The 18,360-nt window shown below is 47.8% G+C and overlaps 1 protein-coding gene across 4 annotated transcripts in view; it reads right to left on the bottom strand.

The window, feature by feature from the left end:
• Nucleotides 1–18,360, bottom strand: part of HTT (huntingtin) — a 191,327-nt gene that overhangs the window by 85,100 nt on the left and 87,867 nt on the right. For all 4 annotated transcript variants that reach the window (XM_049886648.1, XM_049886645.1, XM_049886646.1 and 1 more), the window contains 11 exons: nt 17,822–17,980; nt 17,633–17,730; nt 16,735–16,874; nt 15,619–15,682; nt 15,269–15,369; nt 14,727–14,873; nt 12,435–12,555; nt 8,374–8,450; nt 7,026–7,177; nt 5,260–5,462; nt 62–188 (listed from right to left, as the gene is read on the bottom strand). In XM_049886648.1, coding sequence (XP_049742605.1) covers nt 62–188; nt 5,260–5,462; nt 7,026–7,177; nt 8,374–8,450; nt 12,435–12,555; nt 14,727–14,873; nt 15,269–15,369; nt 15,619–15,682; nt 16,735–16,874; nt 17,633–17,730; nt 17,822–17,980 — 1,389 coding nt within the window. The remainder of the gene's footprint in view (nt 1–61; nt 189–5,259; nt 5,463–7,025; nt 7,178–8,373; nt 8,451–12,434; nt 12,556–14,726; nt 14,874–15,268; nt 15,370–15,618; nt 15,683–16,734; nt 16,875–17,632; nt 17,731–17,821; nt 17,981–18,360) is intronic.

Raw genomic sequence — 18,360 nt, 5'->3', positions numbered from 1 at the left:
CTTACGGATGCTGCTCCCTCCAGGTGCCCACTCCTGTTTCCTCCCCGCCATGTCTTCTTACCTGCACCAGCTTCTGTGCCCTTTTTTGGGCTCAGTGGTACAGAGGCCTGCTCTCCTGCTTCCTTCTCCTTTCCCTTCCGTCGGATTGGACTTAGAGAAGTGGGGTTTGTCAGAGAAGGCAAGGCTGCCTAAACAGAAAACAAGAGATGAGGAAGTACAATCAGCACAGAAACCGAAAACCACAGGACACGGCTCTACCCTCTCTTCCCTTTGAATCCATACTTATAAAGCTCGGCTACCGTACATACTTACACACTTTAACTCACTCTACAACTGAGCATGGCAGGTAATGACCCAGAACTTCCTAACAGGTGGGCTAGAAAGGAGCTATTGAGCCCCTGGGCCCTCAGGGAGCCCTGGAGGGCCTGAAGCAGCCAGAGCTGTGGGGACACCCCCCTCCGAGAGCAGGCAGCTAGGGTGTTCTATGTGTGCCAGGACACCCCCTCCCCCTGAGCGCAGGCAGCTAGAGTGTTCTATGTGTGCCAGGACACACCCTTCCCCCCTGCCCCAGAGCAGACAGCTAGGGTGTTCTGTGTGCCAGAACACACCCCCCGCCCCACCGCCAAGGGCAAGCAGCTAGGGTGCTCTGTGTGTGCCAGGACACCTCCCCACCAGGGCAGGCAGCTAGGGTGTTCTATGTGTGCCAGGACACCCCCCCCCTACAAGGACAGGCAGCTAGGGTGCTTTATGTGTGCCAGGACACCCCCCTACCAGGACAGGCAGCTAGGGTGCTTTATGTGTGCCAGGACACCCCTCCACCGGGGCAGGCAGCTAGGGTGCTCTATGTGTGCCAGGACACCTCCCCACCAGGGCAGGCAGCTAGGGTGTTCTATGTGTGCCAGGACAACCCCCCCCTACAAGGACAGGCAGCTAGGGTGCTTTATGTGTGCCAGGACACCCCCCTACCAGGACAGGCAGCTAGGGTGCTTTATGTGTGCCAGGACACCCCTCCACCGGGGCAGGCAGCTAGGGTGCTCTATGTGTGCCAGGACACCTCCCCACCAGGGCAGGCAGCTAGGGTGTTCTATGTGTGCCAGGACAACCCCCCCCTACAAGGACAGGCAGCTAGGGTGCTTTATGTGTGCCAGGACACCCCCCTACCAGGACAGGCAGCTAGGGTGCTTTATGTGTGCCAGGACACCCCTCCACTGGGGCAGGCAGCTAGGGTGCTCTATGTGTGCCAGGACACCTCCCCACCAGGGCAGGCAGCTAGGGTGTTCTATGTGTGCCAGGACACCCCCCCCCTACAAGGACAGGCAGCTAGGGTGCTTTATGTGTGCCAGGACACCCCCCTACCAGGACAGGCAGCTAGGGTGCTTTATGTGTGCCAGGACACCCCTCCACCGGGGCAGGCAGCTAGGGTGCTCTATGTGTGCCAGGACACCTCCCCACCAGGGCAGGCAGCTAGGGTGTTCTATGTGTGCCAGGACACCCCCCCCCTACAAGGACAGGCAGCTAGGGTGCTTTATGTGTGCCAGGACACCCCCCTACCAGGACAGGCAGCTAGGGTGCTTTATGTGTGCCAGGACACCCCTCCACCGGGGCAGGCAGCTAGGGTGCTCTATGTGTGCCAGGACACCTCCCCACCAGGGCAGGCAGCTAGGGTGTTCTATGTGTGCCAGGACACCCCCCCCTACAAGGACAGGCAGCTAGGGTGCTTTATGTGTGCCAGGACACCCCCCTACCAGGACAGGCAGCTAGGGTGCTTTATGTGTGCCAGGACACCCCTCCACCGGGGCAGGCAGCTAGGGTGCTCTATGTGTGCCAGGACACCTCCCCACCAGGGCAGGCAGCTAGGGTGTTCTATGTGTGCCAGGACAACCCCCCCCTACAAGGACAGGCAGCTAGGGTGCTTTATGTGTGCCAGGACACCCCCCTACCAGGACAGGCAGCTAGGGTGCTTTATGTGTGCCAGGACACCCCTCCACCGGGGCAGGCAGCTAGGGTGCTCTATGTGTGCCAGGACACCGGCCCCCCCGTCCAGGGCAAGCAGCTAGGGTGCTCTGTGTGTGCCAGGACACCTCCCCACCAGGGCAGGCAGCTAGGGTGTTCTATGTGTGCCAGGACACCCCCCCCCTACAAGGACAGGCAGCTAGGGTGCTTTATGTGTGCCAGGACACCCCCCTACCAGGACAGGCAGCTAGGGTGCTTTATGTGTGCCAGGACACCCCTCCACCGGGGCAGGCAGCTAGGGTGCTCTATGTGTGCCAGGACACCTCCCCACCAGGGCAGGCAGCTAGGGTGTTCTATGTGTGCCAGGACAACCCCCCCCTACAAGGACAGGCAGCTAGGGTGCTTTATGTGTGCCAGGACACCCCCCTACCAGGACAGGCAGCTAGGGTGCTTTATGTGTGCCAGGACACCCCTCCACCGGGGCAGGCAGCTAGGGTGCTCTATGTGTGCCAGGACACCGGCCCCCCCGTCCAGGGCAGGCAGCTAGGGTGCTGTGTGTGTGCCAGGACACCCGCCCCCCGCGAGGGCAGACAGCTAGGCTGCTCTATGTGCGCCAGCACACCCCCCCCACCGAGGGCAGGCAGCTAGGGTGCTCTATGTGTGCCAGGACACGAAGCAACGTTCTAAACTTCACCTCGGAGACAAAGAAACAGACTCAGACACGAGTTGACGTACTCAAGGTCACAGCTAACAAGCAGCAGAGCTGGAAGTCAACAAGCCCAGAGGGACCCCAAAGCCCACCCTCTTTCTAGAACGTGACCCATGGCAGGACACAGAAGGCTCGGGATGCCCAGGTTCCTGAGCTGCAGGAGGCAGCCTGCATGGTGGGCAGAGTGGGGACGAGATGGCAGACATGGACTGCAAGTGCCACCTCTGGCGCTCCCTAACTACATGACTCTAGGAAGGTCGCTTCGTGTATCTCCGAGCTTGGTCTGTGCAACAGGAAGAAGCATGGGGATAAAATGGCTGCATGGAGGAGTACGGACTGGAAGGAGCAAGAGAGGATGACAGAGACCAGCTAAGAGGCTACCCGCACCTTGAACGCATCACACTAAGTGAAAGGAGTCTTCCTCAAAAGACCGCCCATTATGTGACTCCATTTATGTGAAATGTCCAGAATAGGCAAATCTACAGAGACAGACAGAGTAGTGGTTGCCTAGGGCTGGAGGAACAGGAACAAAGGGAGGGGATGGCTAAAGGACGGAGAGTTTCTTTTAGGGTGATGAAAATGTTCTAAAGTTGATTGTGCTCATGGTTGTACAACTCTGTGGATATTCTAAAAAGCACGGAACCATACAGTGCCAAACCATGGAAATGAATGGGATGTGAATTGTATCTCACTAGAGCTGTTACCAAAACATACATTTGCAAGATATTTAGTAGGGAGTGGGAGAAAGATACAGCAGTCTGCTTCCATAGAGATGTACGGCCGTGGAAACCCTCTGGGGCAGTTCTACTCTGTCCTACAGGGTCGCTATGAGTCAGAATCAACTTGACAGCAATGGGTTTAGGAGGGAAAACTAGAGGCAAAAAAAAAAAAAAACGTGGTGGGCGAAAATGAAGCATTAGGCTGACTCCCCTAAGGACGATCACATTGGGGAGACGGGAGGCACCGGCCAGAAAGGAGAAGTCTGCTTCAGGCTGCCAAGTGTGAGCTGCCCACGCCACCCCCACGAGCATCATGCTGGCAGCTGAGCACACTGGACCGGAGCTCCGAGGCAGGAGAGGTGTGAGAGCCAACCAACTCCCTAGTGGGGCATGGTCCCACACAGGGCTGCCAGCTACACGGAGCTGCTGAAATCTAAGCACAAATGAACCACAAACAAAATTAGAAGTTCACTGCCTCAGTTGCACTAGCCACCTGTCTAGTGTTCACCAGCCTCATGCGGTTAGTGGCTACTGTCCTGGACAGTGCAGATATGGGACATTTCCATTGTAGTTGAGTTCTGCTGGACAGCGCTGGCCCAGAGAGAGAAGACAAGGTGACCTGAAACAGAGCCTAGGCCACACTGAATGGTGAGCAGAAAGGGCTAAACCAGGACAGTGATCTGGGAGCAGCAAGGGGAGGAAGAACAAATGAGACAACATACAAGCCAACTGAAAAGAATGTTTCGAGATGGGAGTAGCTGTATGAGATAATGCAAGAGGGTAAGACTGGGCCTGAAGAATACCACCCGACTGACAGGGGAGGCCTCACAGGAAGAGCTGCTGTGGAGCGGAGACAGCAGAAACCAGACTGGCAGGGCTTCAAGAACTGAGTCCAGGCCAGACGAGGCCACACGGGTCTTGTCAAGGGTGGCCTTCAGCTCGGGGCACTGGGAGACACGGCTCTTCAGAAAAGTTTGAAGCGGTGGGGAGGAGACAGAATGGGCCTCAAGAAGCAGGCAGAGTTGAAGAGAGTTTTTTACAGACAGAAGAAACTTGAGGTGAGATACACAGAAAGAGAATAATCAGACATAATTATAAGTTGATGGGTCTATTTTAAATTCATTGTGCAAACAGTTTAACATCTGTTGTGAAGTTGATCGTACTGACACTGTACTTCACAGAAAAGCAAAACTGTTTAGCCAGTGACGTGGGAGACATCAAATGAGCTATTTAAAGCAGCCACTTCAATTCTCAACTTCCCCGTCTAATGCTGAAAGCCTAAGAATAAAGCTAAAAAAACAAAAAAAAAAAGATTATTCAGGTCACCAAAAACTCCCCAAATGAACGTCTCTCTCGGAAGTGACCACGGAGCACTAGAAAGTACAAACTGTTTTAACTGAAAAGTTTCCAGGATGAGACAAGTGCTACTGTGCAGAAAAACAGAGGCCCTGTTAAGAAGGCAGAGGACAGAGAGGCCTGGCACACGCTCTCCAGCAGAACTCAAATCCAGGGGGGCCTTACCCCCTTTCGTCATTTCACGGAAGGAACACTAACTAGCTTTGTGAAAGCCATTCCCACAAGACAGCGCGTCTTTCGTAGGCAGAGCCATCTGGAAGTGAGAGAGATAACAGGGAAAATACTGGAATGCCAGAAGCTAGGTGAGTTTTATTGCCCTCTTAGAGGTGCCAGTAATGGGTAAATAACACAAAAAGGGCTATGGAATGATGATCACACGCTGATGTTCAATTTAGTCATGATATGGCCAGTTTTGTCCCTTTAAAGCCACAGAGGATACGGAGCAGAGAGATGACAGGGGGATGCCTGGAAGCCCGCAGAACCATGAAGGCCAAGTTAGAGCAGTCCTGAGTGAGAAGTTACCTTTACTGCTGGTCCAGGAGCCACATCGTCCAAGACGTGTGCACAGATATTGATCACCTTCAGCAGGTGAGAGAAGAGCTGCTCCACCATGGGCACCAGGGTTCGGTCACCCAGAGCTGGCCAGACCTCTTCTTGTTTGGTGGCCGCTGGATTGGCTTCTTCTTCGGTGGTCCATGAGCTTCTCAGAGATTTGGGAGCACTGGCTGTGTAACGGGCATGTACGTTACCTAACCATCTCCAGAGTGTGTGACAAGGGAACAGCTTGAGAAACACAGAGCCTTGAGACCTGGACATCTCCACCTGAGGCTCTACTGAAACCTTCAATTCAATGTGAAACTGACATTTCCCCCCAAAATCTGTGTTCCTACTCTCCATGGAAGTCACCACCATACACCCACCCAAAACACTGATGGTCATCCTAGACCCCTTCTTGATCCTTAGAACTGAAGTTCCACCAGTAACAAGCCTGTTGAGTCTGCCGCCTTAATGCTCTTTCACTCAGTCTCTTCCTCTAAATTCCAAAGCTGTTACAGGTAGTCCTCGACTTATGACGTTTTCAAGTTACAACAGTGAACATCTTACTGTTATAATTAATATGTACTACATACAATGTTGCAGCGTGTAACTTGCTGATGTCACCATCCTCAGATGTTCACTCGCGGATGTTCAAAGGTCAAAAAAGAGGTATTCAACTTACATCAGAACTGACTTAGGATGGAGTCATCAGGACGGAGCACTGCTGTAAGCTGAGGACTACCTGTATCTCAGTTCGGTCTCTCTCTCACCTTAACTAGGACAAGAACTCCTGATTGGGTTTCCTTATTTTCTCCTCCAACCCACGTGCAAGTCAGCTGAGTGACCTTTTAAAGTACTAATTCAACTTCCCAGAGACCCTTCAATGGCCTCCGAACAAAGTGAGTCCAGGCTTCTTAATGGAGACAAACAAGATCTCCCGCACACCCACTTCAATGGAGCTCATCTCACCAGCCACAGCCTCCAACCTAGCCCCCGTTCCACATGATGTCCAAAATTACCACCGTTCTCCAAACATCCCATAATTCTTCACATCTCCATGTCTTTGCACATGCTATGCCCTCTGTCTGGAGTGCCCTTTCCTGCCAACCCGCAAATCTCGAGTCCTGTCCTGATGCCCCCAAGGAGCGCTGACTGTGACCACACTGTGCTGCCACCATACTGAGTATCTCTTACTGACTTTTGGTCACATGTATCCCCCACTCATCTATAATCGACTTAAGAAAGGAGCCCACTTTACACTTTCTTACAGCCCCAGGGCCTGTACCTGGCACAGGTGCCCACTCCCAATCAAATGAAAACTGAGTCTGCACACAGCTGGCTGAAGAGCTAGGCTGGGGAAGGCCAGTGCAATGCATTCATGCGTACAGGTAGAGTCCCTGACTGGTACAAATGGTTAAGTGCTCAACTACTAGTCAAAAGGTTGCCAGTTCGAACCCACCCAGAGGCTCCTTGGAAGACAGGCCTAACGATCTGCTTCCAAAAAGTCACCGTCTTGAAAACCCAATGAAGCAGTTCTACTCAACACAGATGGGGTCGCCATGAGTCAAAATCAACTCAATGGTAACTAACAACGATGCATATGGTTGCGTCTGAAAATTTCACTAAAGGAACCAACCACCATTGGCAATGTCCTCACAATACTCTTCCTTCGTCCATTCACCACCCCGATCCCCCACGAGATAATAAAAATTGAAGAACCTGGAGTCCCTGTTCCAACTCAGTACCAGTACCTGCAAGCAAGTTCCCAGCTAAAGTCAGAGCGTCCTGGTGAGCGGAAAGATCCAAGGGGAACCAGGCTGACGAGAGCAGCGTGAGGATCATCGTGACCATCCCCACGGTACAGCTCTTTCTAGACTCGTCTGAGGCGCTCAGCGGGGGGACTCTGGAAGCAGAGGCGTTACAAGGTCACATTACGGAACTGTCTCAAGCCAACAGTCTTTCTCTTCTGAACCTAAAATGCAGGCATGCCACTCTCCATTTTATAATAGCACATAAATCAGGTTCACTGTTGTTAACATCTTTTCTGTAAATCATAACTCGATAAAAATTATTGGAGAAATGATCGCAGACAGCAGATCTGATTGAAAATACTGGAACTATTGTATGTTTTGATGGATTTTTAACTTTCTTTCAATTTTGATTTAGCACGCTTTATTCCAGTGCTGAAGTTGCTTAGAAGGCAAGTCTAACGTTGGACCTGTGATGGGAAACTTAGCTGCTCGATATATATTTGGTGAAAGGAGGAAAAGAATCGTTCAAGACCACTGAATGCAATCCACTTCAAAGAAACGTTAATGGTCTGTATGTGGACATGCCCAAGAAATCTACAGACTGACTTCCCAACGTGAGGGGGATTTGCCAAAACTGCTCTCCGTGATCGGGAAGCACTACGAAAGCTTACTCCTTAATGCTGCAGAAGACAACCCAAAATGATTGCACAGATGCCATGAGGGCCATCTACTGGAGGAAAACCATTTTAAATGAAAACAGCTAATACAACAATCCCTAAGCTATATACTCTTAGAGTTCACCCTAATTTTGTGTGCTAGGCCACATTTAGGAAATCCTGGCGGCTTAGTGGTTAAGTGCTATGGCTGCTAACCAAAGGGTCAGCAGTTCGAATCCACCAGGCGCTCCTTGGAAACTCCATGGGGCAGTTCTACTCTGTCCTATAAGGTCGGTATGAGTCAGAATCAACTCAATGGCAACGGGTTTGGTTTTTGGTTTTAGGTTACATTTGATTTCAAGCAAAAAATGTTTCTAAATGTTTAATGTACACTGGATAATTGTGGACTGAATCATGCCAGCACGTGTGAAATTTTCATGACAGAACCTACAGATCATATCCTCAAATCCCCAAAAGTGCTTCAGGTGAGCACTGGACCGCCATTAGAATGACAACGGTGTCCCCCAAGAGCTCGCAGCACCAGTTTCCACACAACTAAAAGGGAAGAAGCAAGTACTTGCTCAGGTATTTTTCCAAAAGGCCACATGGATAAAATACTTCATGAGAAAGAAAACAGGGGTCCAGTAACAGTGTCCCTGTGGTGTCACTGCAGACTGAGGGGAGGTACATACCCACAATGCCAACCCAAACTCCAGACGCAGACTGGAAAGGCAGTTGATAGAAGACACAAAGCTTCACAGCATCCAAACTAAAGAAGAAAGAAAGGAACAATAAAGCCTCACCCAGCCATCAAAAAGGTTACTGAATCCAACTTCCTTTTACCCTTTGTAAAAACTACAAACAATACAAAAACCAGTGTAGACCTGTGAATGACTTCCACCCTTAGGATACTGATTCCAGCACGGTAGAAATTCACACTGTAACAGACACAACCGCGTAACTGGAACAAGCTCAACGACAGGCCGGCCAGCCTGCAGAGAAGACATCGGCCGGGCTGCCGTCCTTCTGTCTGGAGTTGGACTGTCCTTCCCTGCCCCCTGGTTTGCTAAGCTGCTCAGGTCTGCTCCCTGCCTGACTCCAGGAAGCAGCAGGCCGGCATCCTCTTGGTTTCTGCATCCCCAGCCCACAGTGGTCCCGGCACACACAGGCGCACAGTAAGTAATTGCTGAACAACCCAGACACAGCCCAGACAATGTTTCCCTCCTTACCAAGACTTGGCCTGAAGGCAAAAGTCAGCATTTTCTACAACAAACATGAAGATTAACCTGCAAATCAGTAAATTACTGGTGGTGTAGTGGTTAAGAGGTACGGCTGCTAACCAATAAGGCTAGCAGTTCGAATCCACCAGGTGCTCCTTGCCGACTTGACGTCAATGGCTTTGGGTTTTGGTTCTTTGAATAATACTGTGTTTTCTGATTATAAAAGTATATTTGTTCATTTTAGAAAATCTGCAAATATTTGAAAAACATAAAGAAGAAAACAAAAAATCATCCACAATCCTAAAGTTCATTTTGGCAATTTCTGCCAGTCATTTTTCTGAGTATGTGAGGAATGAATACATGTGAATATTATTTTTCATTACTGAAGTCCCCATATGCATATTATTAAATATAAATACATTAAATTTAATGTATTTATGAAATTATTAAATACATATTTTTAAAATTCTCTAAAACATCATATTATTAAGAGGTGATAAATGTTGTTAGAGCCATTGAGTTGGCTCTGACCCACAGCAACACTCTGTAAAACAGGTCGAAACACTGTCCAGTCCTGCATCATCCTCCCTAATGTTGTTATGTTTGAGCCCATTGTTGCAGCCACTGTGTCAGTCTATCTTGTTGAGGGTCTTCCTCTTTTTTGCTGACCCTGTACTTTACCAAGCAGGATGTCCTTCTCCAGGGACTGGTCCCTCCTGACAACATATCCAAAGTACATGAGATGAAGTCTCACCATCTCTGCTTCTAAGGAACATTCTGACTGTACTTCTTCTAAGACAGGTTTTTCTCATTCTTCTGATAGTCCATGGTATATTCAATATTCTTTGCCAACATCATAATTCAAAGGCATGAATTATTCTTCGGTCTTCCTTATTTATTTATTGCCCAGCTTTCACATGGAAATGAAGTGATTGGAAAGACCATGGTTTGGGTCAAGTGCACCTTAGTCCTCAAAGTGACATCTTTGCTTTTTTACAGTTTAAAGAGGTCTTTTGCAGCAGCCACCGATCTCCTGACTGCTGCTTCCACGGGTGTTAATTGTGGATCCAAGTAAAACGAAATCCTTCGCCAAATACTACATACGTAAAAAATTTAACCATTCTTACCTTCTTGGACATTATGGTACTTTTGCAATTTTCGGCATCAAAAATAATGATACAGGTCATTATGTTATACAAAAACCTCTGTTGCCATTTCTGATTTCTTCCCTTGGTATATATTACGAGGTCACTGAGTCGATCATATCAGAGGTATCTTTAACTTCTGACGTATTACCAAACACACGATAGGTACTTAATCTCGTATACAGATACAGTGCCAACCTGTGTGCTCTGGTGGTATAACGCATGGTTTTTAGCAGACTCTGGAGCCAAATGCCCGGTGTGAATTCCAACTATGCCACTTACCCGCTGTGTGAACCTGCACAGTGTACTTAACCTCTCTGTGACTCGGTGTCCTCATCTGTAAAATGGGAACGATAAAACCCCCCTCATCCCCATACGGCTGTACCAGACTTAAATGAACCAGTGTGTGAAAAGTGCTGACAGCAGTGCTTGGCACATAGGAGGTGCCATATGTCACCCAGTATTAATCTGGAAAGACAGCATCAGTTGATACAGCCACCAGCCTAGGCATCGGCTCATTTGTACACATTTTACAGGAGCCCTGCTGGGACAACGGCTAAGCGCTGGGCTGCTCATGGAAAGGTTGGCAGTTCAGACCCGCCCAATGGCTCTGAGGGAGTGCTGGCAATCTACTCCCATAAAGATTACAGCCAAGGAAACCCTACGGGCAGTTCCACTGCCACACAGGGTCGCTATGAGTCAGCATCGACTTGACGGCACCCGACAACAGTGACAACTAATTTTCCAAGTGTTTCAATCATGAACTAAGCACCCCCTCACAAGCTGAGCAGTTGCCACGTGCCAAGCACCACACCAAGCATTGTCCATACATTAGCTCAGTTAATCCTTATAACAACCATGGAGGTATAGTTAGCCTCATAGCAGCTCAGAGAGATGAAATAATTTTATCAAAAAGTCCCACAAAATTACGATTGCGATGAGGATTGCATAGCCCTGTGAAAACAGTAAAAAACGCCGAATTGTATACTGTAAATGGGTGAATCGTCTGGTATGTGAATTGTATCTCAATAAAGCTGTGAAAACAGAAGAGTCCCACAACCAGTTTAAGTGGTACAGTCAGGAAGTTTACTGTCTATTACATTAAAAAAAAAACACTCGGGGCCCTCAAGTCGGTCCGACTGACAGTGACTCTACAGGATAAAGCAGAACTACCCCATAAGGTTTCCGAGGAGTGGCTGACGGATTCAAATGGCCGATCTTCTGGTTAGCAGCTGAGCTCTTAGCCACTAGGACCTTTAATTTTTCAAGACCCGCCGTTGGTTTGTTTGAGCCACATGAAATTAGCAAGATTTGACCTTTCTTGACCTGTAAAAACGGCAACCTCAGGAGGTTCAACCTGATTATTCTCCTTTGACCTTTTCAGCAGCTCTGTGATGTCTCTGGGGCTGGAGGAAAGTAACTCCATTCCAAAAAGTCTGCCTCACAGGAGCAGAAACAAGACTTAGCAGCACAGCCTCATTTCCCCAGCACAGGGTTAGCAGTGGGCTCTGAGCTGGTCTCCGAGGCCCACACAGAAGATCCAAACACACAGGATACAGACTGAGGTCCAATTCCAGAAGGCCTAGCAAACAGCCTGCTTCCCAGTTCAAGGCTCTGTTGATGTCTCCGTGCTGAGAACGCTTGTCGTCATCTGACAGGAAGACGTACCACTAACTCGAAGCCTGGTCTGCTACGCTAGACCTACTGGTTCCCAAGTGGAGTAGGAACAGGAAGAAAGCATACAATAACCAAAAACCAAACCCACTGCCTTTGAGTCGATTCCGACTCATAGCGACCCTACAGGACAGAGTAGAACTGCCCCATAGAGTTTCCAAGGAGCACCTGGCGGATTCGAACTGCCAACCTCTTGGTTAACAGCCGTAGCACTTAACCACTATGCCACCAGCATTTCCAAAGCATACAATATGTATTTTAAATTAACGAGCCTTTTGAAATTCCCATTCTTTGCAATGGTATCCATAATTTGTTATGATCCACAGAGTCAAATGCCTTTGCGTAGTCAATAAAACACAGGTAAACCTCCTTCTGGTATTCTCTGCCTTCAGCCAGGATCCATCTGACATCAGCAATGAAGCTGTTACACCAAAAAGGGAACATCACATATTTCAGTTGATAAGATTACGGCAGCTTTTGGTCTCATACTTATTTATGCCTCCATACTGGCTGATCCTCTTTGCTTTGCAACGAGCACGTATTACTCTCATAACATTCCTGTTGTAATAAACTAAGATCCTATTCACAGATGCACGATTCCTTAGGAAGCCCCAGAGATCAATAAGAGTGCTAACTGAAGGATCTCAGCCTTTAAGAACTGACCATACAGATACTGAAAATGAATTCCGTGAAGACCGACCAGGAAGGACTTACTGTGAGTGCGCGAGTGGTCGACGCGATTAGCTCACGGGAAACCGCAGCAATCACTCTGGAAAGGTTGTTTTCCAGGGTGACGTCTGTGATGCTCGGTAGTAAGTTATAGCCTCTATAGATTCTAGCAAGAAAAATATGGAGACTTAAAAGACACCATTAAAGTTTACGGTATTTTTAAACATCAAATGTCATTTAAGAGTTTAAAATTAAAGGCTAAGAGGAGTTACAGGTTAAATTAGAGACGGAAATATATTTGGTCATTACTGGTGAAAAGGGCCAAAATAACTCTCCCCCCACCCCGCCTCCACCCACCCCACACCCCTCGGTGCAACACTGGAGCAGAGCTGCCTCCTTCCCTTGCCAGAATCTCTACACATCAGAGAAGACAAAGGCAACCCCTCTCTACCACCGGACGCCCACGGCACTTTCGCTGCACTCCATTCGTGGCCCATGCCAACTCCTTTCCCCGGTCACAGTTATGGATAAATTCTAATTCCCTGACTGTTTAAATGAAGCCCAAACAGGATTCGTGCTTGACTGACTTTTGTATCCCTCACAGCGCCTTGTTGACTAGAGGCTCTCAGCAACACAAGTAAGGAGAACGTTCCATTATATTCATGGATAGATTTCAACAGAGCAGGGAGCTAAGGGCAAACACAGCTGCACACCTGGGAATTCTGTTCATCTCGCAAGAGCCAAACAGACGACTGTGTGTCAGAGGCAGGGGTACGGCTGTCACTGGGAACCTTTTCAACATAGTAGCTAGTAAACAATTTCAATTAAATATTATATTCATCAAGATAGAAGATGACACTGGTGAGGACTGAGCTTCTTGGCTCATGTAGACACATGAGACTATGTGGGGAGCTCCTGTCTGGAGGGGAGATGAAAAGGCAGAGGGGGACAGAAGCTGGCTGAATGGACACAGGGAATACAGGGTGCAGAGGAGGAGTGTGGTGTCTCACTAGGGGGAGAGCAACTAGGAATGCATAGCAAGGTGTATATAAGATTTTGTATGAGAGATTGACTTGATTTGTAAACTTTTTTCTTAAAGCACAATAAAAAAAAAAAATATTCATCTCTGTTGGTATCTAAGTATTCACTTTCTAAAATGACATTTGGAAAACAGCCATGCACTCTAAGCCTGTCAAATCCCTGATAATAAAATACTCTTACTCTGCTTCTACTTATCTTAAAGGAACATATATCCTGAATCTTTTCAGAGAGAGAAGATGTCAATTATGAGGTTGAACGAGAAAATTCTCTGAGAAGAAAATATTACGGTGGCCAAGAAATTATCTCCATGTGTGTGGAGGCTGCTGCTTTTGTTTTCTCCCCCCGCAGTCTTTCCATTAAAAAAGGTTGATATTTATTGTGGAACAATGACTTCAAAATTTAACAAGCTGAGTTCTAAATTCAGAAAAAAAAAGACCAAGTGATCAGTCAAACTTAGAAGCTGTTTAGTTTCAGTTTTTAAGAACTGCCACTGAGTAGAAAGGAGTGTCATATAAAACCAACGTGTAAAAGAGCATTTAAGGACAGAAGGCTAACAAGGCATTGGCTTGTTAGCATTTCTGCAGCCTTCTTTGTAAACAAATTCTAGAGAAAAACTACAGCCTCGTAAGACCACGTCTACTTGTGTTATTTTTACAGTCTATGCTGCTCAGCTGAGAATCACACAAGAATGGATTATGATAGCCCTTGACATTGATTTCAAAATCTTCTCACAACCAGTGTAAATAATGGCATTTGCAAATCACCACACGCTGATGCTCACCTAAACGTCCGTGGGAGTGACAGAACTACCATGCTCAATACAAAACCTGTTGTCATTGAGTCGATTCCGACTCACAGCGACCCTGTAGGACAGACAGAACTGTCCCATACGGTGTCCATGGCTGTACTGGTTTACAGAAGCAGATTGCTAGGTCTTTCTCCCGCTGAATGGCTGGTGGGTTCGTAACGCCAACCTTGCGGTTAGCAGCTGAGCACTTTAACCACGAATGGAGTGAAAAGCTTACGTGGACAAGCTTTTACATAAAGCAGCATAATGTAGGGGTTGTGCACCAAAACACAGCTGTCTGCGTGTGGACTGTGAGGAACCAACTACAAGAGTTGTGAATCACTGTTGTGTGGCCGAAGCAGTGCTGAAAACAGAAGCGGTAAATCCTGAAAGAGACAAATACCCTGTCCGGGAAGACCATCGACGCAAACACCCCGCCCTACGGCTTTTCCCTGGAAAAGGCTGTTTCAGACTGAAGCCTTAAAGGAAGGTGTAGGAGGGCGCGGTACCTGGTTATGGTGCTGACGGAGAAGTGGGACAGGGGCTGCACCTCGTGCATCAGAAGCTTCAGGTAGACGCTGCTTTGCTCTCTCGCCACGGCCACCACTGGATCAGCCTGGCCTTGGTCACACTTATAAAACAGCTTTGGGACAAGCCTAACACAAAAGGAAGCTTTATCTACTTAAGGAAGTCCAGGAGACTCACCTGTGTTTCACCGCCTTCCCGCGCCAGGTATGGCCGCCTACAAAACTGCCTACCAGAGGCGGCCACTGACGCTGTTTTCTTCCTCGTGCTAGTCTGTATAGCCCAAAAGTTCAACAAGGGACCTGCACTGCTTTAACAACGGCAGGTTAGGATTTTGTTGTTTTAATTCTCATTATTTTAGGCTCTTATGGTAGTGAACTCTGTGACAGTCTAAGCGTAGAGCGGCCAAAAATGAGCTCAGAAGATCTAGAAATACTGCTCTGTATCCTTTACCTCTTCCCTCTCTCCCACCACTTAGTACTCCAACCAAAAAAGTGAACGCAGAGAAAAGACACTTGGTAAATACCTCATCAAGGATGCCGCGGCAACATGCCGCACCCTGGGGTCTTCGTCCCCGAGCAGATAGATGACGACATTATTGAGCACTCGTTCTTGCAGTTTTAAAAGCTTTAAAGGAAAAGGTAACAAAAACACACGTGACCTCTCTATGTGAATAAATTCTAGGTATTTTGAAAAGCCAGTGAGGAACGCCTCAAGGCTACTAGTCTTAAATTCACACCATGCAACCACAACTTTTGTGATACAAACTGTGAAACAAATCTATAGCAAACTGCAAAGAAATGGAACACCTTTAGGTAAGGCCCTGAATGGGCACTCCCGAACGTGAAAGCCCCATCACAAAGTCTGATCACTTACCCCTGTGTAATGATGAGCCCCTCTGTGTAAGTTCTCTGCTTTTGCCTCCAAAAAGCTCACCAACCTGACAAAAAGCATATTTCCACAATGAAGTCATCCAGTTACCCAAGGAGACCCTGACAGACATGACAATGAAACACATGCTCCCTGGGGCGTCAGCCCAAGCCCATGGAAGGCTCTGAGAGGCCCACTTACTCGGACAACAGCAAGACTGACTTTCTAAATTAGAAGAATTTATATTCCCTTCAGTATGATATTACTTGGTAAATTGTTTTTTTCTGGAAAACCCATACAAGCACTTATTATTTTGAAATACCCTAAATGCCCTGCTGAATTAGATCAAACACACAGCATAGGAGTTCAGTGACTGTGGGGTGGGCCCTGAGACGCATCCCAGTTTCCACTGACTGGCTGCGTGGCTTTGGGCAAGTTACTTCCCTCCCAGGCTCAGTTTCCTCATCTGTGAAATGGGTGTAAGAACAAGACCTAATTCGCAGGAGACCTTCTGAAGGTTAAATGAAATGACCCAGGTAGGACACCTGTCCAACGCCCGGCACATAAACAGGCACTCTGTAAATGGTGGCTTAAAAAAAAGAAAACCTGGATAATAAAGGTAGAATTTCCCTTCTAAAAGACAGTGTTGAAAGAAAACATCTCCAACTAAGACTCTTCGAAAATCAAAGTTGCAACACCCCGAAAGCTATTTTTAAGCTCAACAAAACACAAATCAGCTCTGTTACCCGAGTGCTGTACAACGACGGGGACATTCTTTTCTAAGGGAACTGGTATGAGATACAAAGTTTTAAGAGCTTAAGACAAAGGTGAAAAAATCCACAGAGTCCTTTCATCTTTCATTCCCATTGTGCAGAGCACTTTAATGACTGAGAATAACAGAAAAATCCACCCCGTGCCTGTATTTTAAAATCCTACGTACAGGACGAAGTTCAGCAACAGCCAACGGCAGACAAAAGCAACCGCCAGCTGTCACCACCCAGACCGCTGAGATTCCTAGGAGACAGGTTACTTGATAACCATCACCGCATCCTGGACCCCAATGACAGGCTCAAACTTCTGAGACGCTTTTGCTCCGTAAATGCAGTGATTCTGGTTCCTCACCTGAAGTCGATCTCCGCGAGAGTTTCCAAGAGCTCCGTCCTCACCAGCCAGTAGGAGCTGCTCCTCAGCGCGAGCACGTCGATGACCAGCTGCAGGCCTAAGGTGCTGTAGCTGCTGCCACACAGGCTCATGACGCAGTGCTGAAACAAGGGAGGCACTTCTGCCAGACCGTGGAATTTTAAAAAGGGGGGTGTCCTATAAATTTGACGATCATGGGGTTTTTGGGTTTTGTTTTTTCAGGTAAATGTCTATTGTTGTTGGCTGGCCAGTTGTGACCCATGAAGCAGCTGATGTCTAAAGGTTCAACATTCTATCACCCGAGGCAATTCTACCTGGGGCAGCTCAGCCTGTACGCTAAAAATAAAGGTTAGATTAAATCATCGTTAAGGCTCACCTTAAGTTTTAACGTTCTATGGCCTAGCAGTATTTAAAAAAAAAAACACAGATTTTACACTTAATGCTTACAAAGTGTATTTCTAAATATGCCCGTCTGCAAAAGATACAATATGTCAAACAGGAGCCCTGGTGGCGCAGTGGTTAAGACCTCGGCTGCTAACCAAAAGATCGGCAGTTCAAATCCACCAGCCACTCCCTGGAAACCCTACGGGCAGTTCTACTCTGTCGTATAGGGTTGCTATAAGTCAGAATAGACTCGACAGCGACGGGTTTCGTTTTGGTTACATGTCAAACGAACATTCTGGGAATTACAACTTAAACTTCGGTCTATCGCGATTCAGCTTTATTTGCAATGTTTTTCTTTCTTAAGCTGAAAGGTGAATACGTTATTGTTTAGAGCTTTAGAATCTCCAGAAGTCTTTTCTATTAAGCTCCTATTTTAATGATAACAACAAGAAAATTTCTACTAATCAAAGAAATGACTTTCACAAAAGATGCTCACCCGCACTGCTGTACAAGCCAACTTGCAAGTGACGGAAGACTCATCTTTCAAGGTTTTCCGCAGCAAAGGAATGCAGTCCGCCAGGGAAAACGCATTTCCTGACCAGAGAACAAGCAGCAGACACCTTCGTTTGGACGTGGCCCTGGGAATGCCATCTGGAGAAGGCACCAGTGCACACACTGCTGTTACCTGTCAGGCTTCGCAGGGCGCCCAGCCAGTCACCCACGTGGAAGCGGGCTCGGTTGAGGATGGAGTAGATGAGGGTCCCGCAGAGGATGGCAGTGGCCCCTCGGACCTGAGGGTCTCCGTGATCAATGTAGTTCAAGATGTCTGAGACATACTGCTCCTCTGGGGAGACAAAGCGCCCGGCCATGATACGGTTCTCACCGCCAACGTCCTCCCTCAAAGTACAAGCTTAATCCCCAGGAAAGAAGGCGTGGGAGGGGCTATCCCAATCTAGAAATGACTTGACTATAATCATCCTAAGTGATAAAAATGTTTGGGGGTTTACAGGTTTCTAGATTCATCACACCCCTGGTATCAGCTCAACACTACTGACAGTCTGGATTATGATTCCAAATTTTCAGATTAAATTCCAGATTTTAATTTAAAAAACAGATTAGAAAAACTCAAGCTACGCATTATCGTATGTATTCAACGACACAAGTTTGTCCCCAAAGACAGAGAAAGAGAAGGCAGGCCTCCAAATGTGTGCATGATGGGAGACA

This window comes from Elephas maximus, chromosome 5 (assembly GCF_024166365.1).
Source record: "Elephas maximus indicus isolate mEleMax1 chromosome 5, mEleMax1 primary haplotype, whole genome shotgun sequence".
In the NCBI taxonomy this organism is placed as follows: domain Eukaryota; kingdom Metazoa; phylum Chordata; class Mammalia; order Proboscidea; family Elephantidae; genus Elephas; species Elephas maximus.
Note: the sequence above shows the minus strand (reverse complement) of the source record. Positions and strands in the feature narration are given on the sequence as shown.